This window comes from Nicotiana tabacum, chromosome 18, assembly GCF_000715075.1.
Source record: "Nicotiana tabacum cultivar K326 chromosome 18, ASM71507v2, whole genome shotgun sequence".
NCBI lineage: Eukaryota > Viridiplantae > Streptophyta > Magnoliopsida > Solanales > Solanaceae > Nicotiana > Nicotiana tabacum.
In genome coordinates, this window is record NC_134097.1 from 16,566,642 (window position 1) to 16,590,736 (window position 24,095).

A 24,095-nucleotide genomic window follows, 5' to 3' on the forward strand; every position below is an offset into this window, starting at 1 on the left:
GCTTCTGAAAGCTCTCCTCACTCTCATCCTACCACCTGAATGGAGTACCCTTCTGGGTCAATTTGGTCAAAGCGATGCAATAGACGAGAAACCCTCTACGAAGCGACGATAATAACTAGCAAAGCCGAGAAAGTTCTAAATCTCCGTAGCTGAGGACGGTCTGGGATAACTCTGAATCACCTCTATCTTCTTTGGATCCACCTTAATCCCCTCACTGGGCACCACATGCCCCAATAACGCCATTGAACTAAGCCAAAACTCACACTTTGAGAACTTGGCATAAAGTTTCTCCTCCATCAGCCGCTGCAACACAATCCTCGAATGTTGGGTATGCTCCTCCTGGCTACGAGAGTACACGAGGATATAATCAATGAATACTTTGACAAACGAGTCGAGATAAGGCTGAAATACACTTTTCAGCAAATACCTGAATGTTGTTGGGGCGTTGGTCAGCCTAAAAGACATCACAAGGAACTCATAATGACCATAACGGGTCCTGAATACCGTCTTTAGAATATCCGAGTCCCGAATCTTCAACTGGTGATACTCAAACCTCAAAGCAATTTTAGAGAACACCCTCGCTCCCTGAAGCTTGTCAAATAAATCATCAATACGCGGCAAAGGATACTTATTCTTGATTGTAACTTTGCTCAATTGCCTATAGTCGATGCACATCCATATAGTACCATCCTTCTTCACAAACAGAACCGGTGCACCCCAAGGCGACACACTAGGCCTAATAAACCCCTTATCAAGAAGTTCCTAAAGTTGCTCTTTCAATTCCTTCAACTCAGTTGGTGCCATACGATATAGAAGAATAGAAATGGGCTGGGTGACTGACACCAAGTCAATACCAAAGTCAATATACCTGTCGGGAAGCATGCCCGATAGGTCTGCAGGAAATACATCCCAAAAGTCTCGCACCACCGGAACAGAGTTAATAGTAGGAGTATCAACACCAACATCTCTCGCAAAGGCCAAATAAGACAGACACCCCTTCCCAACCATCCGTTGGTCCTTCAAATACGAAATCACCCTTCTAGGAATATAATCTAGGGAACCTCTCCACTCGATCCTTGGTAACCCCGGCATCGTCAACGTCACGTTCTTAGCGTGACAATCCATCATAGCATGACATAGAGACAACTAGTCCATACCCAAGATCACGTTGAAATCAACCATACTAAGCAATAAGAGATCAAATCTAGTATCTAATCCCCCAATAGTCACTACACATGACCGATATACGTGGTCCACAATAATAGTATCGCCCACAAGTGTAGATATATGAACTGATAAAACTAAGGACTCATAAGGCATAGCCAGATAATGAGCAAAATACGATGATACATACGAAGAAGCGGAACCAGGGTCAAATAATACAGAAGCATCCATGTGGCATACTGAGATAATACCTGTGATCACTGTATCTGAAGAAACAACATCTGGCCTGGCAGGAATAACATAGAATTGGGCCTGACCGCCACCTGATCGGCCTCCCCTCTAGGGAGACCTCTAGCTGCCTGGGCCCCACCCCAAGCTGGATGAGTGGGTGGTGAAGTAACGGGTACGAAAGTTGCATCCTCACTCTTCTACTAAACTTCCTCCCATTCACTCCAACCTCACAGTCACTCATTCCTCACAGTCATTCCATCCTCACAGCCACTCAATCCTCCCAATCAATCGGCACTCGGGCTCGGCACTCGCACTCAATGGGTACATGCGCCCATTGTGGATGTGCAGACTCCGGAGGGGCAATTTCAGCTGAAGCGCTATAATAAGCCGATCATGGCATGAACCAAATAAACATATTGTGGCGTACATCCTGCTCCCATGAATATACTCACAATCATGCCCCCGACTCACTCAGTCATAATCTCTCCAATCTCTCGGGCTCTCAAGAATCATGATAATCGGCCCAAGCAACGATAATATACTGAGTAATAATATACAAGTAAAAAGTGTGACTGAGTACAAAATGGCAATTTAACAGATAATTCAACATGTAACACGACCTCAGTGAGTCCTTACAGTACCAAAACATAGCCTAAGCATGATTCTCTAACATAACAGTAGTTCAATTTCTCTAACACATGGTGGAAATATGGGTAACGACAAGATTAATCAACTATATGGTTCCATGGAATCAACCAAGTCACAATTCTTACGGTGCACGCCCACACGCCCGTCACCTAACGTATGCATCACCTCAGCACCAATCACATAACATGTAATTCAGAGTTTCATACCCTCAGAACTAAATTTAGAAGTGTTACTTACCTCAAACTGTGTGAAACTCTACTCCAACAAGCCCTTGCCTCGCGAAACGGCCTCTGAATGCCTCGAATCTAGCCATAAACAATTCTATATGATCAACTCAAGCTATTGGGATCAATTCCATATAAAATACTAAATTCTTAATCAAAATTCAAAAGTCAACTCAAAAGTCGGCCTCTAGGCCCATGTCTCGGAATCCAATACAAGTCACAAAATCTGGAAGCCCATTCAACCACGAATCTAACCATACCAAACTAACCAAAATCCAACACCAAATCGACACCCAAATCTCCAATTTAAACTCTCCAAATCCCTAGCCTCAAACTCCCAAAATTACACCTCAAAACCACACAATCTAGGTGGGAAATTCGATGGGGAAACATAATTATTGAATAGAAATAACCACAAGTGACTTACCTCAAGAATCCCTTCTAAATCCCTCTCAAAAATCGCCCAAATCCGAGTTTGCAATGTAAAGAAATGATAAAACCCTCGGAAACCCAACGTTTATATTCTGTCAAGGCTTTCTCGCACCTGCGACAGCTTACCTGCACCTGCGGCTTCGCGGAAGCGACAACTCTCTCTCTTCTGTGGTAATTCACTGGGGACAGACCTTCGCACCTGCGAAACATTCTCCGCTTCTACGCACATGCAAGTGTGACTTACATCCGCTCTTGCGCTTCCCCCTCACTTTTGCGCTCAACCTTACCGCATTTGTGACCATGCAGGTGCGGTCAAACCTTCGCACCTGTGACCACTGAACTCACTTCTCCTGGCCATACCTATGATTTCCAGCTCGCACCTGCAGTCAAGGCTCAGCAGGTGCAATTGCACCTGAAGACTCCCAGCTTCAGCAACCTTCTAACTCCAAGCTTTGATCCGTTAACCACGCGAACTCCACCCGAGGCCCCCGGGACCTCGACCAAATATACCAACAAGTCCTAAAATATGATAAGAAGTTATTAGATCCTTCAAATCACATCAAACAACGCTAAAACTAGGAATCGCGCTTCGATTCAAGTATAATGCACTTTTGAACTTTCAATTTCTACATTCGATGCCGAAACCTATCAAACCACGTCCGATTGACCTCAAATTTAGTCTAGTGATGACCCCTTGCACTTGTCTCGTAGTGATATTAATAATTTTCCATATTGATTAGTCAATTAAAAAAATTAAAAAAAGAAAAAAAAAGAGACATCACTAGTGGAATCTTGGAAATCAAAATTTAGGCATGTTAACATTTGTTTCTATTGTGTTCTTTCTGTCTACGAGGAAATTAGAAATGATCACACTTGGTCTCGAGATCTATTAAATGATAGAAGACTATACAAGATACAATGGCAGATTTAAAATTTTAATCTGATGGTTTCAATCGGTAAAGATTTTAGCACTTAACTGCTTCAATGACTGGGATGAAAAACTTGTCTTTGACTGTGCAGTTGTTCAACTCCATGTAGTCTACACACAATCTCCATGTCTTACCTTTTTCTTCACCATTACAATAGGTGAAGAATATGGACTAGTGTTGCTTCTGATGATACCAGTAGCCAGCATCTCATCCACCATCTTTTCTGTTTCATCTTTCTGAACTGCAGGATATCTATAGGGCCTAATGTTCACTGGTGAGTTCCATCCTTCAGAACTATTTTGTGATCATGAGTTCTAGAAGGTTGTAACTCAGTAGGAGTCTCAAACAAGTCATTGTACTCCTCCAGTATCACCTACAATTCCTGGTTCTCCATATCTTCAGCAGCCTCTCCTCCCATAGCACATAGGCTAGCCCCTATTGTCTTCTTCTCCTATACAAATAGCCCCATTAAAATCATGTAGTGCTCAACAAGTTTGGCTAGCAGTTTGTCCATCCTTCCTTAAGCATTTACCTTCACAGCAGGAGGTTAGATCCCTCTGAGAGACACCTTTCTTCCATTAAAGTTGAACTCTGTCTTGAGTTTCTTAAAATTCCACATGATATCGCCTAAGGTAATTAACCTTTGGATACCCAGCACAATACCACACATCCCAATAGGCAGTATCAACATGTTAGAGTTGAAAGCCACTCCTTGCATCTTCCATTCCGAGTTTTTGCAAATGTAATGTCTTTGTACCTTGCTACCATCAGCAACTGATACATTGAAAGGAGCAATAGCATTCATCAAACACCCCAACTTCTTGGCAATATTGATGTCCAGAAAATTATGTGTGCTGTCAGTATTAATGAGAACTTGTACATCTTTGCCTTTGACAGAAACTGTCACCCTCATGATTCTAAAATCATGAATTTCACTTATAGCATGCATTGACACAAGAGGCAAAATGGATCCATCATTATCTGTCTCTAACCCTTGGGCCATTATTGTTAAGAGTTCAGTTGCATCCAACATCACATCCTCCTCTAATTCAACTGATTCATGTTGTTCCTCTACCTCCATGAAGAATAACTACTTCTTCTTCTTGCACACATGTCCAAATGTATTATCTCTCATCACAGCTCAAACATAAACCTTTCCTCCTCATTTCCTCCTCCTTTCCTCCATCTCAGCAGGGGTCAATATTTTGGGATTCTTGTATGTTGTTTTTGGATTTCCCACATAGGTAGGAAGAACTTTATGGGACAATGAATTTGGAAATCTATGAGTGTTTCTGGAAGTAGGCAAGATAGATGCAGAGGTGAAAACCTCCTTCTGCACCACTAAAGTCTGCTCTTGTATCCTGGTCAGACTAATAGCCTTAGCTAAGGTTCTAGGACTTAACATTTTAACTAGCAATCAAATCTGTGGTTTCAACCCTCTGGTGAAACAACTAACTACATGATCTTCAGACATCTCTATTCTAGTGAGTAATTTATCAAAACGATCAACATAATCTTGCACTGAACTCACTTGTCTCAGGTCCTTAAGATCTCCCATAGGATCATCAAACAATCCCAATCCAAATCTAGAATACATGCACCTAATATATTCACTCTACCTAGGCCATTCTCCTGACATCCGATGCTTCATAAAGGATTGGTGCCATTGAAGAGCCCTGCCTTCAAGTTTGCAGGAAGCTAGTTTCACCTTAGAACCTACAAGAGTTCCATCAACATCAAAGAATTGCTCGCACTTGTATAGCCAATCCTTCAATCCTTCCCTATTAAACTTTGGAAATTCAATTTAATAACCCCTAGTTGGCAATTGGTAATCGTCATTCATGGTTTGAGCAACTGTTGGAACTCAATCTGAAACTGTTGCTTCCCCCGACGACTGTGCGTCACTTCCCATGGTCAAATTGCATAATATCATTTTTTTTGATTTCGTCCATAGCCTGTGTCACCTTCGCATCCATCATCTGCCTCGAATCAGAAAGAGAACTGGCCATAATATCCATGGAACCCTTGAGGTTATCAACCATTTTTCACAATTCATGCACACATGTGTTGTGATCGCCCATTGTTTGGTCCGAGAATGGCTTGCAATGATACAATGATACAGTTCTGCCAATTGCGATACAAAAATAGAAAGAATTTGAGTGTTCCTAAAGAGTAAAACCAAGAATTACACTTGAACATTCCACTCGAGCTTGTAACCCAGACGGAATTTAGAGAGAAGTAGAGAGAGAGAGAGAGAGAGAAAGATTTTATTGATTCTTTTGCCAAAACAGAATGAATACAAATCAGATCTAGGCTAGCTAATAAAGGAAGAATATTTTGGCTGGGAAAGTTAGTTATAACTACTTTTCGGACCCATGTGCACAAGATGTGCTCTAACTAATCCCTAAAGACTTCCTAACTGATTGAGCCAACTCAGCAACTAATGCCTACTAATTTCATTAGCCAATATCGACTAACAACAACATAAATGAAAAGTGAATTAATTGGATTATATAATTCCTCTCTTAATTAAAGAGTATTCAGACCCTGAAAATTGAGAAACTCTTATAGAAAGCGCTTTCCTTCTTCAGTGAGCCTTACGTCACACAGACTCTAGATTAGTTGGATCAATATAAGGATTGATGAGATCTTTCCTCTCTTAACCAGAGGTCTCAATCAGATCCGAGCAATGAAAATATAAGAACTACTCTCTTTACTGAGTCATACACAATATGAATCTGGATTAATCGTACCTGTATAATTCGAATATCGGAAGCATACAACAAAAGTTGATCTCTTGTGTGTCATACCACATAAGTCTCAATTTATCTATGTTTATGAGGTAATTCTTTTGTTATACTAAATGTATCGATGAAAAGGAAGCGACAGTTAATAAATCCCTTAAATTATCAAGGATTGCTTTATCTAAGATAGGATCGAGAGGCTTTAATTTTATATTTCCATCTTTAATTCCACATGCGAAACGTTTGGAAGGAAAAAAACTCAGTTACATGTGCAGAATATAACGAAATAAAAAAAAATAGTTTAACTCTATGACTTGCCATAAAATAAAGAGTTAAACACGGTATCAAAGAGAGTGTCATGAAATAGATAGTAACTGCATTCTGACTTTTTCCCCCCTCTTAAAATCAGTAGCCAAAGAGTGAGAGAACATTAAGCAGTACTTGGTCCAATTACCAATCTCTTGTTACGCGCGTTGCGCGTATACTTAATATCTATAAATACAGAACTTTAAAGGATCGCATTACTATTATATTAAAAATTATACTTGAGTTGCATATAAATTAAAAATTAAAGCATAAGTTCATAAAAATATTGATTGTTGATCCTCTAGAAAGCGCTTCCCTCCTTCAGTGAGCCTTATGTTGTATGGATCAAGATTAGTTGGACCAATAAAGGGATTAGGAAGATCCTTCCACTTTTAACTAGAGGTTTCGATAGAGTTCGTGTCCTGTGAATGCAAAAGCTCGTGATAGAGAATACTTCTCTCTTTAATGAGTGATACGAATCTGCATTAGTCGTACTAGTATAATTTGAATACCGAAGACATACAGCAAAAAATGATCTCTTGTGTGTCATATCACAAGTCTCAATTTTATCGATGTTTCTGAGGGAAATCTTTTTTAATTTATTATACTAAATGTATCGATGAAAAGGAAACGACAGTTAATAATTCTCTTAAATTATCAAGGATTGTTTTGTCCTAATATAGGATCGCGAGCCTTTAATTGTATATTTTCGTCCTTAATTCCACATGCGAAACTTTTGAAAGAGAAAAAAAACAGTTACATGTGTAAAATATAGAGAAATTAAATAATAGTTGGTTTAACTCTATGACTTGCCATAAATTAAAGAGTTTAGCACTGTATCAAGATCGATCGTGAAGACAGATACTGACTCGGGATTTAAATATTATAATTTTATACTTATATAATGACTTTTTAATATATATATATATATATATATATATATATATATATATATATATATATATATATATATATATATATGAGAGAGAGAGAGAGAGAGAGAGAGAGAGAGAGAGAGAGAGAGAGAGAGAGAGAGAGAGAGAGAGAGTCGAGTCAAAACTATTGAATTCAAATGAATCTGTAAATTGTTAACTACATTGCTCTGTATTAAGATTAAACCATAGATATAATATTAATCCAAAGATGTATTTTGACCCTACTGCCCATAATAAAACAAATTCACACCTAAAATCTCATTTATTGTACTAATAACTATCTTTAAAGCGTGTTATGGTCATTACAATAGCGTTGGTTGATATGTGTCCTATTCCAGCTTATTGATAAGTGAAATTCAAAGAGCGTTGAATTTGGATGCCCATGTTAATTTATGTGAGTGGCCGATTTAATATCCCTTTAACTTACTCATCTTTGTTTCCCTATAGACTATAGTCAATCATCAGTCACAATTAGACATGAAGGTCTCATGGCTCCACATTTAAATATTCAAAAAAAAATGGACTCTTCTGAAAATTTGTATCTCGAGGTCAATAAATGACAGATCGATACACGAAACATCTCGTATTTATGGCAGCGTACCTTGATACAAGTATCAATAACTAATTTTACGATTCAAACCTGTGACATATAAATCACACAGAGATACCTGTACCGTTACTTCTAGGCTCCTCTTCTAATATCTCCAATTACCATAGCATTTTTGGAGGAGTTAACTTTGATTGAAACAAACAAATTTCAATTCCAAAGAAGAATATGCAAGTCGCTAAAAAAGTGAGGATAAGATATTTCCATGAGGAAGTATGACCTTTTATAGTGTCCTCAATAAGTTATGTGGGAAACTTCTACTTTAACAAATGTAGACGTCAAAAAATTCTCTTTTCTCTTTAAGTTTATGTGATTGCTTATTTGGTTCTACGGTCTAAAAAGGTTTCTTTATTTGGATGTTTGGCCAAACTAATCGTTTTTCTATGTGTGGTAGGAACAGTGTTTTAAAAGGCATTTTCGGGGCCAGGCTTACCAAAAACGTCATGAGTCAATGGTGTGGGGCGAAAGTCTCAAAAGGCATATGCCCAGCAATTCGGGAAGTGCGCCTGGGCGTTTGAGGCGCGTTTTTTAGTGAGGCGTAAGCCCCAGAGATTTTTTCAAATTAAAACAAAATTTGTTGAATAAGTCATTTATATAATACCCAAATTCTCAAAAGTCAGCTCGGTAATTACTCAAAAATTTTAAAAAGAAACTTAAATGTATTAAATTTAAAAGTCAAGACCTTTTTTATTGATTGAAGCCATAATTTATGGTCTTTCCAAATTTTTTATCTTGTCCGCTAGTCTGCTAATATCTCCCAAACGCAACGAACATTTAATTTTTTTTTACACAAAGAGAACTTCATTCTCCTTCATAGCAGCAAGTTCAAAATTCAAATTGTCGGTTAGTTATCATTTTTGTTCCTCCATGTGAAATTTTTTATTCTTTTAGATTCAAGTTGCTTGTACTTGCAAGTGGCGTATAATAGATTATTTTGACTAGTTTTTTTGTGGGGATGGAGCGCTCGCGCGCGCACACATATATATATATATAGTTCTATTCAATTTTTATGTAATTTTACCTATTTATAAATATTTACTATAATTATATTATTTTATAAAATATTAAAATTAAATACGTATGGGGCTTACGCCTCGCTGAGGCATATGTAAAGTGTCTCGCCTTACACCCACGCCTTTTAAAACACTGGGTAGGAATAACCTACAATGTTCTAATTTAAAATCTTACATTGCATACATTAATCTTTCTTACATTAACTTAATATGCATTATGTTAGAAATGCTGAAAACACTAAGGACCTGTTTGTTCATAAAAAAAGTTTCTTTTTTCCACAATTTTTTCCAAAAACGTGCTTGTCCTTAAAAAATTATAAGTTTTTGAGATTTTTTGAAATTGAGTTTTTCAAAAATCAAAAAGTTTTATTCCCAATCATAAAACTGCAATATCTTTTGAAGTAAAATGCATGTTCAAATTTTAAATTTCAAATATTATTTTTCAACGTACTTTCAAATACTATTTTTTTTCTTCCAAAAAGTCACAATTTTTATGTTCAAATCCCTACTTATACACTACTTAGCTTGAAATATTCACATATTTGATTTGTGACATTTTGGTTCTTCCAACCTTTGCCATAACGTCAAGCGATTGTCATCTACATATATTTTCTCACAACTTATTTCAAGTGTTTCTTCCAAATATAGAAAAACACTACAAGAATAGTCATAAAAGTTTAAAAATACATTAATAGTAATATCTTCTGAAAATTTTCCAACCAAAGAAAGCTTAACTATGAGTGATGAGTCTATGACACATGAAAATAATATCTGAGAAAAACTACAGTGTTATATATGATTATTATATTAATAAACGGAAGGCCACAATTATAAAAGCAAAGAGTGGAGTGGACACCAACTTTCATGGGTTTAACAACTGTAATAGACAATGACAAAAGCAAACAAACAATTAATTTGAACACTTAAAACAATAATTTGAAAATTCCATAAAAATTCCCCTAAAAGAAAGGCTCAACTGTAAGAAAATATTTTTTATTTTATGTGACACATTTTCTCCTTTGATTTATTTTAAAAGGATAATAATACTATCTTATTCTTAATGAATGCAATTTTATAAGGACATAGCATGTTTAGAACGCAAATTTTAAGTCAAATTTTTGTGTAATCAAACAAATTCACGGAAGAGTAAATAACTTTAGCATAAGCTCTATTAAATAAACCAATAATTCTATGGAAAAAGATTCGAATCTGCCTATCCGAACATTCCAAGTTTCCAACGAATCAGTCCAAATTTCAGACCCCATAACACAAAATTACTAGGCACAAATCCGACGGCTATAAATCACTGAAAACTCCGCCATAATTGTTCCCCTGAAAGCATCATTATTTTTTAAAACTGAAAGCATCATTCCAGTATCTAAAACAGTACCTTCTATTCTCTCTTTGTTTCTCTTATTATAACAGAAATACCAGCCTATTTCCTCCATACTTGTACTGTCTAACTCTCTTACCTCCATTTTCTGATAAAGGGTCTTAAAGGGTGTCCAAATCTTGGATTTTCTTTAAAATTTGTTAAACTTTTTGTGTTATTGTAACTTTCCCTCTACAGCTCTACTTCTTCCGAAAGTTACTGAAAATAGGAAGTTACCAACCCCATTTTCTCCGTACTTGTTTTGTCTAGGTCTATAAACTTCATCTTCTTGAAAAAGGGTGTCCAAATCCTGAATTTTCTTGGAAATTCTTAAACCCTTTTGTATTTTTTTGTAACCTTCCACTAGTCCTTTTGATCTTTGCAGGTAAAAGGGTGGTTGAATTGTTACCTTTTGGGGGGTCTTTGACCTTTTCAAGTAACGATTTTTGGACCAATTTATGTATATTTTGTGGGATCGGTGAAAAAAGAGGTTAAAATATGGTGACTAAGGTGACTTCCCCTAGGAAATCTATACACACAGTGTTGGAGAGAGTTGGGGTTTATGGGTTTGGTGGTAGCAGCCAGAAGAGATGCAAATATGATTTTCAAGATGAAGATGACACAATGGAAATGGTGCAAATTGGGGCTGAAAGGACTAAAAATGTGCTTATTTTGATGAGTGATACTGGTGGTGGTCATAGGGCTTCAGCTGAGGCAATTCGGGATGCTTTCAAGTTAGAATATGGAGATGAATATAGGGTATTTTTTTTAACTTTTAATTAGCGTAACTGATAAAGTTTTACCGGTTATTGCCATGTGATCAAGAGATCACAGGTTAGAGTCGAGGGAAACAGCATCTTGCAGAAATGCAAGAGAAAGCTGATTACAATATACTGTTGTAGTCCGATTCTTCTCCAGACCTCCCGCTATAGCTTAGTGCACCGGGATGCCTTTTAATTGCTTATTACACATCTTTGATTTTTTTCTGGTTTTTTACCAGCTTGCTTTTTCCTTCGTTTTGGTTCTTGGAGTTTTTTGAGTTTCTGTGATCTGCTTGCTTAGTTGTTAAGTACAGGTCAATTGCGTGTGGCCCCTAGGGGAATAATTAATGAGGTCAATTTTCTTATTGTCAAAATTGGAAAACTTGATTTAGTGTTTTAAAGTTGAGAAGTTGTTAAGTAAACCTGTTTTCAGCTGTTCAGATTGCGTGTTTGATGTTAATTATGCAGTTTAAGCAAAATAATAGTAAGTAGTTAATTTTTGTTTGACATATTGATTTAACTCTTTCAAGTAAAATGTTACCTATCTAGCTTCTTTAATATCTGACCTAACTCTGTCCTAACTTTCAAGTGTGTTACTTTAATATGATTCTCTTTTCATCTGGATGTTCGAGCCGTGGAAGCAGGGTAGGCTGCCTACATCACACCTCCTAGGGGTGCGGCCCTTCTCCGGACCCTGCGTGAACGCGGGATGCTTTGTACATTGGGTTGCCCTTAGATTGATTTTTTTTTAACAATTAAAGATGTGGGGTTTCTATCCATGGAATCACATGCCTTGGGAAGTCTTTGCTGTATTGGACCTACCATGATTTCATGTTTCAATTAGGTTCTTGCCTAATGTGGCCTATAACATGCAGATTTTTGTCAAGGATGTTTGGAAGGAATACACTGGCTGGCCATTGAACAACATGGAACAACAATACAAGTTCATGGTTAAACATGTTGGCCTTTGGAGCGTCGCATTTCATGGCACGTCACCTCGGTGGATACACTCTGTTTATCTTGCTGCTATTGCCGCCTTCTATGCCAAGTACGTTATCGTCTCTGCTCTTAACTTTTTTTGCATTGTCTCAAGTTATAGATATTTTGTGTAGTAGTGTTTAATGCTCTGTCTAGGGGAATTCTCAATGAGTTTATTGCTTTCTGAATCTTATCTTTTTCATACTGCAGTTAGGTCACCCTCGATATCTTTGTCTACATTTAATTACACACGTGTATTGTTAATCATGACAATAATGCTTGTTAAAAACCACTTATGCTTCATTAAATCATTGCTAAGATTAGGGGCGGATGTATAGTTATAGGTACGGGTACAATTGAACCCATAGCATTCGACGCGGAGCATAAATTTATGGCTAAAACTTTACTGAAATTGCAGCAAATAGTAGACATGAACCTATAACGTTAAAAATATAATGGGTTCAATACTAAAAACTTAAAGTTTGAACTCGTAGAGTTTAAATTCTGAATCCACCACTAGCTAGGATGTTACAGGAGATTACTGACATAGTTGCTTACGTTATCAGGAAAGTAATCTTCTGCTTTGTATCTTTTGCAAAGATATGTGATCAATTTGGTACTCATCAAAAGAAAATTGGAGATGAATCTTCTTTGAGCAATGTATTAAAGTATTTAGCGCCTACTTCCACAGGGGTTTACTAATTTCTGTTTGCATTGTTGAATTTGTAGAGAGGTAGAAGCTGGTCTAATGGAGTACAAGCCAGACATAATTATTAGTGTTCATCCTCTTATGCAGCACATTCCTTTGTTGGTTCTTAAATGGCAAGGCCTACAGAAGAAAGTAATTTTCGTAACAGTCATTACGGATCTCAACACTTGCCACCGTACATGGTAACTTGTTGATGAACTCTAGAGCTTTAACGTATTCATCTCATATAACAGTCCAACTTCTAAAAACTTCCCATTTCAGGTTTCATCCAGGAGTCAATCGTTTGTACTGCCCCTCGGAGGAGGTAGCAAAGAGGGCCTTACTAGATCGTCTGGAAGAATCGCAAACACGCATTTTTGGATTGCCCATCCGGCCTTCTTTTTGTCGAGCAGTTCTTATCAAGGTGAATGTCATGGCAATCTGACAAAAAGGCTGCGTTCCTCTTTCTTTCCTCTTCAAGTCATTTTTCTCTCTTTCCAATTGTGAGATGAAAATTTAATTTATAATCTTTTATTTTCCCTCTGTACTTTATGTAGGATGGCCTTAGAGTAGAACTTGAGATGGATCCCACGTTGCCAGCGGTTTTGCTAATGGGTGGCGGTGAAGGGATGGGTCCTGTGAAAAAAACTGCAAAGGCTCTTGGTGAAGCACTGTTCGATAAGGAACTTGGCAAACCTATCGGTCAAATGATTGTCATATGTGGACGCAATGAAGCCCTAGCATCCACATTACGATCACTCGAATGGAACATCCCCGTTCAGGTAAATGTAATTAGAGCCTTACAAAACTATGATAATACAAGTTGGATAGACTTTACAATGGCAAGTGTCTGACATTCGTTAATGTTCAGATCAAAGGATTTCAGACACAAATGGAGAAGTGGATGGGTGCTTGTGATTGTATTATTACAAAGGTATGTCAATCTGTTGCCTTACTTTAAGACAACTATATCGCGTCTTTGGAAACTGGTCAGATAATGTGACTAAATGTTCTGTTTCTGCACTTCATAGGCTGGACCTGGTACAATTGCTGAAGCATTAATCAGGGGGCTTCCCATTATTCTGAACGACTACATTCCCGGACAAGTAAGCGAATTTGAGAAGTTGACTATTCACTTCGAATCTTGATGGCTTATTGGATCTTGATGTTTATTCATATTTCATTGTGTATTTGCAGGAGAAGGGAAATGTTCCGTTTGTAGTAGACAATGGAGCAGGTGTTTTCACGCGACGCCCCAAGGAAACAGCTCGGATTGTTGCAGAATGGTTTACCATCAAGAGAGATGAGCTGAAAACGATGTCAGAGAACGCGCTGAAACTTGCACAACCTAATGCAGTCTTTGATATTGTGAAGGATATACATGAACTGGCATGCCAGAGAGGTCCTCTTGCCAAGATTCCTTACATATTGACATCTTCATTTTCAAACTTAATTTAACATTATCAAATTGAAGTTTACTTACCAGGTCTAACTAAGGTTTGTTGTAGTAACATATTATGTAGGAGAGTAGGTTCAGTGATCAATCTCATTCTTTGGCCACAAAGGTTTGGACACCCTTTGTAAGCTGTAATTTTTTTGCTAGACGTATTGTTATCCTTGGTTAAAAAATACAAGAGGCAGAGGCTCTATTGGAAACAGGATCTCCACCTTCATAAGGTAGGGGTAAGGTTTGCGTAGACATTACCCTCCCCAGACCCCACTTGTAGGATTCCAAAGGGTTTGTTGTTGTTGTTTGGTTAAAAAATACAAGAGGTCGAGGGTCTATCGGAAACAACCTCTCCACCTTGATAAGGTAGAGGTAAGGTCTGCGACTCTGCTTACACATTACCCTCCTCATACCTCACTTGTGGGATTCCATTGGGTTTGTTGTTGTTTGGTTAAAAAAAAATACAAGAGATAGGATTGCCAAGAAAAGGGAAGGTGCATTGAGGTTTCCGAATGACTTTTTATTATTATTATTATTATTAAGTTTTGTGTGGAAATAGGAGAGTATGATTATGATTTTTGACTTTAGTTTCATGTAATTATTTTTGCAAATATTCTTCTCTGGCTTTTTAGTTTCTTGCCACCAGTGGCAGTGTCATTGTCAGAATAGAGTTTGCTTGTCTTAGAGGATCTGTATAAAGAGGTTGCTTCTAAGACTGAAGAAAGTTTTAATTTATCCAGCAAAGTTCATCTGTGTATAATATCTAAGTGACCTTCAATATCACTACTAAGTACTAACTATACTTAGTAGTGATATAGTAAGTTGATTTTTTTGTACGTGTCTATGTTTTGATGGGCTGAGTTACTCGTTTATTAATTAGAGATTTTTTCCTTCCTATACAATATTTGAAATTCATTTATCAAAATTGTCCTAGTTTTGTATATTACCACCCTAAACAAAGATTACTTACAAATTATATACAATTCATTATTAGTGTCTTGAATTAGGGGATTTAGTTACATCATTTTTCTTTTTTTTCTCTCTCCTCTTTTCTCACTGCCGCATCTCATCAATTTTATAGGAAAATGACACTGTATAGCTGCTCTTAAAAAAATATACAAAATATATATATATTTTGTATATATATATATATACATTATGACATTATGGCTATATACAAAATTATACAATTTTGATATACTTACTTTTTTGGCTATTGAATATAAGAGTTTATAGCGCCAGCTAAAAGTGATATTTGCATTTTATTATACTAACGAAAAATAATAAGTAAATATGAAATAGTGAAAATACAGGCAAGTTGTCTAAATTACACAGTTATAAAAGAAAAATGGTTGGTAGTTAGGTCAGATGTGAGAAAATCTTTATATGTGCCAAGCTATGTTTTGATGAATCAATGCTAGGTAACCAGTTGTTGTCCAACACGTGTGGTGGTGCCACGTGGAGGGACCAGGGTGGCCTATATATTAAACGAGATTGGATTTTGTTTAAATATAAGTAGTCTTTTTCAATTATTTTGTCAATGTTAATTTATGGTCATTTTTATTGTTTGCACATGGAGGATAGGTTATTAACAAATTATAAGGGCAACAAATAGGATACAAATTTGCTGGCGTTATGGACCACTAGTGCTGGAATCTAATTCTGAGATATTTTCAAGTATTGGATTTTTCTATCATTTAAAAAGTCATCAATCTATTAGTCTTCTTCACTAATTATGTTGTTAGCCCTAAAGTTTTTTAATATATAGATACTCGCACTAGTTTGTAAAATTATACTAAATCCCCTATGTTTTTGAAGATCATTCCAAGAACCTCGTTTTTTTATTTTTAAGGTTTTAATTACTAGCTTGGATTTTTCTATGCTGATTCATATTAATTCGGGGAAAGGTTCTTAAAAAATATTTATTTATTCACCTAAAATGTTTCAATTTTCTAGAAGATGAAAATATCACCACAAAAATTTGAGAGAGAGAGAAAAAAAAAACAGTAAATTTTGTTGGTCATTGTTTTTCACTCCAAAATCAAGAATATCTAATGTTTTACATCTTATTTGAACGGGGTTGTTACTATTTATATCCTCCTAGCGTAACATCTTAATAGACTTTCAAATATGGAAGAAAACATTCCCTTTGACTTATTAAATTTGTTTGTATTTATGTATATTTCAATTCAAAATCAACCAAGTAATCCGAAAAGCCCCCAAATTCGTTAGCAAGTTGAACTGATTGAAGCCAAAGAATTTTCTGATGGATTACTCTTAAGACAATGAGGACCACAAATTAAAAGAAAAATATAAAAAGGATTTTTTTTTTTCCCCGATAATGTCATTATCAAAGGTTTTTTATACCAGCATCATTCCTGGAATTATTCCTTGTCTCTAGGCATTAGGTTATCTGTTATCATCATTGTTGGTGAATTATGAAAATTGGTATTTCAACTAGTCAATTCTAAATAACTTAAAAATCATAATTATACCATGATAAATTGGAAGAGTATCCATTAAAGATAAAGTTTCAATATTATTTTTTTAGTAATTAACCAAAAAGTAATACTCCGAGAAAATTGAGGCTCAGAGAATATAAAGCTATCGTATTTAGGAGGCATTAAAAATTGTTGTTCGTTAAAATTTGTAAAAAAAATTACATCTTACCAGATGCGAAAGAGTTGGTAATGATAGTATATGGATGGTACAAAAGGTGTGTAAAGATATTAGTCACCTACTGGACAACCTATATGTGGTTAGTTTCTCCTTTATTAGAAGAAAATTAAACAAAAATAAGTGTAATCACCTTATAACTAGTTTTTGCAGATTTACAACACGAGATCTCTTGGTATGAAAATTTGTCCACAACTTGTACATGAAACTAGTGACTCTTTTTACTTTACTAATGCGACGTATGTTTTGATAAAAAAGGAAAATATCTTTTTGTGTATGATAGTACAAAAGTTTTCTGAGTTGTGCAGCTTGACAAGTCGTCCCTGAAAAGTTGTTAAAGTCAGCCCCTTTGTAGGAAAACTTTTACGACTATAAACAAATTTACTATTTGCGTAGCTTGGCAAGCCATCCCTAATGGGTTGTTGAAGACAGTCCCTTTTTGGCGAGTCATCCCTAACGGGTTGTTGAAGCAAATCCGCTTTTGTAAGAAAATTTTTGTGTCTATAATTATAAGCTTGCTTTGGTAGTTTCATACTTTATTCTTATAATGTGGACCTCTTTCGAGCTTTTAAATTTTTGCAATTTGAATTTCCATTTCTCTCTCCGCCAGCTTTTACATACGAAGTGCATTATAAATAGATATAAAGATAACACAACGGCATTGGACATTATAAAGATAAATATTATCTTATATACATTGATGGTATAAAAAGTTACACTATTTGGTTATTTGGTAGGTTGCTTAGTTTATGTTTTAGGTTACTACTGCCAAATTGTCAAGGGCAGTTACATCTAATTATTTTTTAAATAACTTGATAATATAAAATTTTATTGCACTTTTATTTATAATCTAAACTCTTAAAAATGCAGATGTCATTCCATATCACGTACTCATAGCACAACTTGACATCTACATAAAATACCAAAAGCATGTCTCTCGTCAGGTTTTTGACATAACAAACACAAGCATCTCTTTTTATATACGAGTATGTGTTAAAATTAAAGAGTTGCCAATTATAATAAAATAAATTAAAAGAAAGAATACCGAATAAAATGAAACTTAGTGAATATCAAAAAATTCAAAAGAAAACAACGAGGACTGTCCAAATCATAGGTCCAGTGCAAGCTGGTTAGAAGAAGCGGCCATGAACAAAAACTATTGAATCCAATTCATTTAGAAAGCCCAATAGCTGGTGTCACATTTCCTTTTTTCAGGGAAAGGAGATTTTCCATTTTAAGTGTCATTATTGAAAATGAATTATTTATTTAATTTATAGAGTCGCCACTTGGAATAATTATTAAGGTGTCTCAAGTCACCGATTTATTTTAAATCTCAATTCAAGGAAAGTTTAACTCTGTATAAGTCTGCGAAACACAGAAGACCGGGTAAGCAATTCTGTTAACCCGGGAGAAGGTGTGAGGCACTCCCCGATTCCTTGTTTTAGCACGGTCGCTTTACAATTACATCTGGCTTGACTATTGGATTACTACATGTGTTTAAAACCTATGTGCATTTTACCTTTTACCGCTTTTGATTTTATATTTTTAATAATTATGGAGTTTATTTGAAACAAGTCACGATGTTGTGCACTTGTTATTTATGCACATCGCAAATCACGCCACGTGAAACGCACTCGTGATTTAGAACGTGTTTATTATTATTATTTAAAGTTGTATAATCAAGCCACGCGAATGTGCTCTTGAATTTGGGGTTTAAGTGTCACAGTTATGCCACGGGAACCGTACCCATAACTATGACGATCATTTATTAATCGTGCCTAAAAGCATGCTAGCATTGTTTGTGAGTTGTATCTTTTCTAAGTTAGAGATTAATTGTGACAAGTCCAAAATTATGAAATTCAGTTGTTGATACAAGGTGTATTTGAACTATTTGCCAATTCAAAGCATACACTATTTAGAGTATTAAAGGCTGATCTGAAATTAGTCACTGAAATTTATAATGACGGGGATGAATTTTGATGAATGAGTTGTAAAATTAACAAGCATTGTTTAGGAAGGCAGTGTTTATGTAATCGATAAGGGCTAGAAAAGAACTGCTATTGGTTTGTTCATTAATTACAAAGTAAATAGAGTTTTAAGTTAAGTGTTCACTTTTAGACCTCCAACAGGTCTTAATGAGTGTGGACGAGCTCACAGTGAATCCCAAGGTGCTTTAGCTTTCTCGAATAGTCCAACTCTTTATGCGCATTGAAATCACAGGCCTCCAATTGGGCCTCTAAATGAGCCCAAACATGTATTAAAGTTCCAAGTCTATGAAAAACCCAAACCAATAGCACGACTTCGTATGGGCTAATTTTTTTGGCTCAGCACTGCTCTAAAACCAAAGATCTAATAACTAATCCATCTAATTATTCACCAAATTTCCGTACCTTATTGCAGAAATGAAAGTAACGACAAAATCATTCCAAACATTAACACATGATTGCTCGAACATTACAAATTACAGCCTTATACTGTCACATCAGGGATTATTGTTCTGAATTTACAATTATAACTACATTTGTATGAGCTAAAGCAGAATGACAACAACAGTTAGTTGTACTAAAAGCCTTTTAGTTTTACATCAATATACAAATCAACCAGCAATACACCACGAACATATCTGGAATTGCCTCTTTGATCTTAATGTTTAATGATCTAATCAACCAGTGATAGGATCCGTAAACTTAAGCCATTAGCTCAGTCAATCGAGCCTCTTCATCACCAATTAACACAAGAGTAATTCTAGTAAATGTGGGATGGAATAACTACGATTAATTTGAATTTGATGCTCAAACAAAATCATGATATAGCTAAATCAGTCATGGCAGTCATTCAACTCATCAAGGAAGAACAAATAACTTTATTTCAACAACAATCAATCTACAACAAACAAGAGTTTACTAAATCCACACAAGGTTACAAGATCAGAGGTTAAGGAATACCTTGAAATGACTAAATCAAGGAAGAAATGGAATTGAGTTCAGCAAAGTAAGGACAACAGATCCAGTCAATCGAACAATAATTTTTTAGCTCGCAAAACCTTGAAATAACTTTTGAAATCCTAGAAATATCAATCAAATGTGCTGGAATTTGAAAATAGCTTCGTATCCTTCTCCATATATACTGCCTTCTATTTTTTAAAGTTATTCTGATTCTAGATTTCAGCTGGATTTTATTTTTTGAATTTCAAACTTTATTTTCAGTTGTTTGAGTGCTGCTAAATTTTCAAAATTTTGAATTGTGTATGAATGAGTGCGTGAGTGAGATGTGAAGATGTTGTATGGGTGAGATGAGAGTGAATGAGAATGAGAAGAGTGTGAATATTTGTGTATATGCGTGAATGTACTATTTTATAACAACTTTCAGCATCTTTTTCTATTGTTTCTTTTCTTTTCAATCCTTTTCCTTTTTCTATTTTACTCTTCGAGGACCTAAAACTGACCTATTTTATTTTTTTGTTGCTAAAACAGTCCATGCACCCCTCTTCTGGAAGCTACCCAATTAGTTATAAAAGGTTCCCTAGGTTAAATCCCTTAAATACCCCTTAAAATCCCTATTATTTTACCACCTAGCCAGCATTCACACGCCTGGGCCGTCTGGCCAACAGGCCCAAAATTAGGACCTAGACCCCCAATCCTTCTCAACTTGAATTTTAATCTAGTGGGTCTGTCTGTCAAGCAAGGCTCGCTCAATACTAAGCTAAGACATTCAAACAAACAGATTTGAAGTCCAAATCAAACTGAAAACTAAACAAATATTACTTTTAAAAATTAAAAACTAGTTTAGAACATAATCAAACTAATTAAAACAAGTGATTAACAATCAATATAGATATGCAAACATGAATTCATCTAAATCTTAATTCTGCATGACTGGACTTAATTGATTGAACAAATTCAAGACAAACGACAAACCGCACAGTTGAAAATAATAGGGAAAATGAGAGGAAAAAAAGGTATACCTATTGAGCTCAAAGGGGCGACCAAAATCATTCCCGTCAGCCGGAGAAACAGAACGGTAATTGGCCAGTTCAAAGGCATTTGATCGGATTTCGATGACTTCGAAATGAGCCAAAACTAATGTAAATCGATTGTTCTTGTTAATAATAGTCGATTAGCATAAGTTTTAGGTCAAAACAATTTGAGAATAACGGAGAATCAAGAAAGGGCAAAACTAGGGAGTTCCGAAGATCTTAGATCTATAAATCGAGTAATCTGAGGGGTTTTGAAGGAAACTAAGAAGAGATGTGGTATAAGGAGGAGGCGGGATTATCTGGTATTAATTTGGGGATGTTCGGAGGTTGGTCGCCACCGTGGGCGATTTCTGGCGGCGGCGTGGGGCGGAGGATGAGAGAGGAGAGAAGAAAGGATTCGGATAGGTCTTTGGGGGATAAGGGCGTTTCAGACACTTATATGTCTTTGAGAGATCAATTCCCAACCCTTGGATCTTTTAGAAATGCAACTACATCATGCAACTAAATGCAATTAAGATCTAAAATGTGAAGATTAAAATATAAAATATTTTTATCATTTTTATGATTTAAAAATGTTACTATAAATGCATCAAACACAAATACGCGTAAAACAAATTAAATTAAAATATAAAAAAATTCTAAAATTCTATAAAAATAATTAAAGGCTGTTTTGGAATGTTTTAGGAGCCATTTTCACATCGGGCTAAAATCACGTGCTCACAATTACCATTCTTTGCTCGAGAACATGAAGAGTTTTTGGGCAAAGATAAAGTGAGCAGTCATGAGCAATTTTTGCCTGTTTGATACTCCATGGGAAGCATTTTGAAAATGATTTACCGAACCTTGCTTCTGAGATTGCCTACATATCCTTGGCTATAAAGGAATCAAGTTAGTGTAGTTCTGAAAAGTTTGGTAGCTCGGACTACCGAAAAGCTGTGATTTCACTGTTGTTGCTACTATCACTGCTTGCTGAAGTCCTTATTACACTAAAAAAATCAAAAGAAACTAAAATAACCTATTAGCTATGAGTTACAAGATTTCTATCTATAAGTGTTCTGAAACTTGATCTTGAGTCTTGACTGATTCTTCATACAAACTCTGATCTGAAATCTTTTCATTCACTTCTGCATTTTGGATTCACATTCTTTTTCTTTTTTTTCTTTATTCTGGATTGAAACTTCTTCTTTTGGTCATCTCGAACCCTGTACCTCGAGGTAAAACCTGCTCAAACACTAAAGCAAATAAGCGAACAAAATTTTTCTGCCCCAGTTTTTACTAGAAAAATTACGTGAGTTATTGTAACAAAATTCTAAACTACTTCCTTATTAAAGCTATAAAATATCATGAATGGTGTACCCTGAAAAGATCATGAAGATTTGTTTTAATATTGTTCCCTTATTGTCAAAATGATGTCTCAACTAAGAATTGGTGTACCTTATGTTGGAAAAACGTGGCTAGGGAATAGTGTACCATATACCATCAAAGATATCAGGCAGTGGTGTACCCTGCATTTAAGATCAATCAACTAGGGAGTGGTATATCCTACGTTGGAAAACACGGCTAGGGATTGGTGTACCCTCTACTGGAAAGGATATCAGAGAGTGGTGTACCCTGCGTTTAAGCTCAATCAACTAAGGAGTGGTGCACCCTATGTTGGAAGCCACATCTAGTAATTATTGTACCATATACTGGAAAGGATATCAGGGAGTGGTGTACCTTACATCTAAGATCAATTAGTAATGATATCAGGGAGTGGTGCACCCTGCATTTAATCTCAACTCAACTAGGAAATGGTGTACCCTACATTGAAAAATACAAACATTGATTGGTGTACCTTATATTGGTAAGGAGAGTGGGGAGTGGTGTACCCTATGTCTAAGATATAATCAACTAGGGAGTGGTGTACCCTATGTTGAAAAACACAACTAGGGATTGGTGAACCCTATATTGGTAAGAAGGCTAGGGAGTAGTATACCGTATGTCTAAAATATCATCAATTAAGGAGTGGTGTACCTATACTGATAAGGAGACTAAGGAGTGGTGTACCCTATGTCTAAAAATGATACCAGGGAGTAGTTTACCCTGCATTTAAGATCAATTAGTAAAGATATCATGGAGTAATGTACCCTACATTTAAGCTCAATCAACTAAGGAGTGGTGTACCATATGTTGGAAAACACAACAAGGGATTCGTGTACCCTATACTGGTAAGGAGACTAGAGAGTGGTGTACTCTAGTCTAAACATCAACTAGGGAATGGTGTACCCTAAGTTGAAAAATACAGTTAGGGATTGGTGTACCCTATACTACCATGAAAAATTATTTTTTAGAGAATGAGTAAAATGCGGGAAAGAATTTTGAGAAGACTTCCCTTATGAAAGTTTTTGCTGTTGCAGAGCTGTTTTCAATCTCCGCACGATTTCCTTTTTATGGTACCTACTTCTTGCGAGGTTATTTTTGGATTTCACATATTTTCTATTTTTCAACAAAGAACAAGCGTCAGTTTAAAACAGTGGTTAGTTATGTGGACTTGAGTATTTCAATCACTTGATCTCGGCCCATCTTCTTTTGATGATGATTTCAACTGCAACTAGTTATTTCCTGAATACCTATTGCACTTATGGCCCTGGGAACCTTTGGGTTTTTCAAACATTTGTCATGACTGTCAGTCGCGTGGGGGACTTAACCTTTTCAAACTTTACTTTGCCTTTGTGGGCATTTCATTTTTGACTTCTGTCTTCCAAAGCTTTCGATTTCAGAGCGTTGGGGAACCTTTGGCTTATCATACTTAACCATGACGGTTAGTCATGTGGACTTAACCTCTTCAACTTTATTTTTCTTTTGTGGGCATTTTATTTTTGACTTCTTTCTTCCAAAGCTTTTGATTTCAATGCATCGGCCAATCATGGCCAGTCGAGGTTGACTTGGTGCCCTTGCCGAGGCTGGATGCCTTTTAAATATATG

At 36.1% G+C, this 24,095-nt stretch overlaps 1 protein-coding gene across 1 annotated transcript; it reads left to right on the plus strand.

Moving 5' to 3' along the window:
* Positions 1-10,527: 10,527 nt before the first annotated feature.
* On the plus strand, positions 10,528-15,236 carry LOC107758934 (monogalactosyldiacylglycerol synthase 2, chloroplastic-like). The gene is made up of 8 exons (XM_016576781.2): positions 10,528-11,364; positions 12,242-12,414; positions 13,074-13,235; positions 13,315-13,456; positions 13,590-13,814; positions 13,904-13,966; positions 14,064-14,138; positions 14,230-15,236. Exons 1-8 carry the CDS (start codon positions 11,104-11,106, stop codon positions 14,488-14,490), a joined length of 1,362 nt encoding a protein of 453 aa, XP_016432267.1. The 5' UTR covers positions 10,528-11,103; the 3' UTR covers positions 14,491-15,236.
* Positions 15,237-24,095: the final 8,859 nt, after the last annotated feature.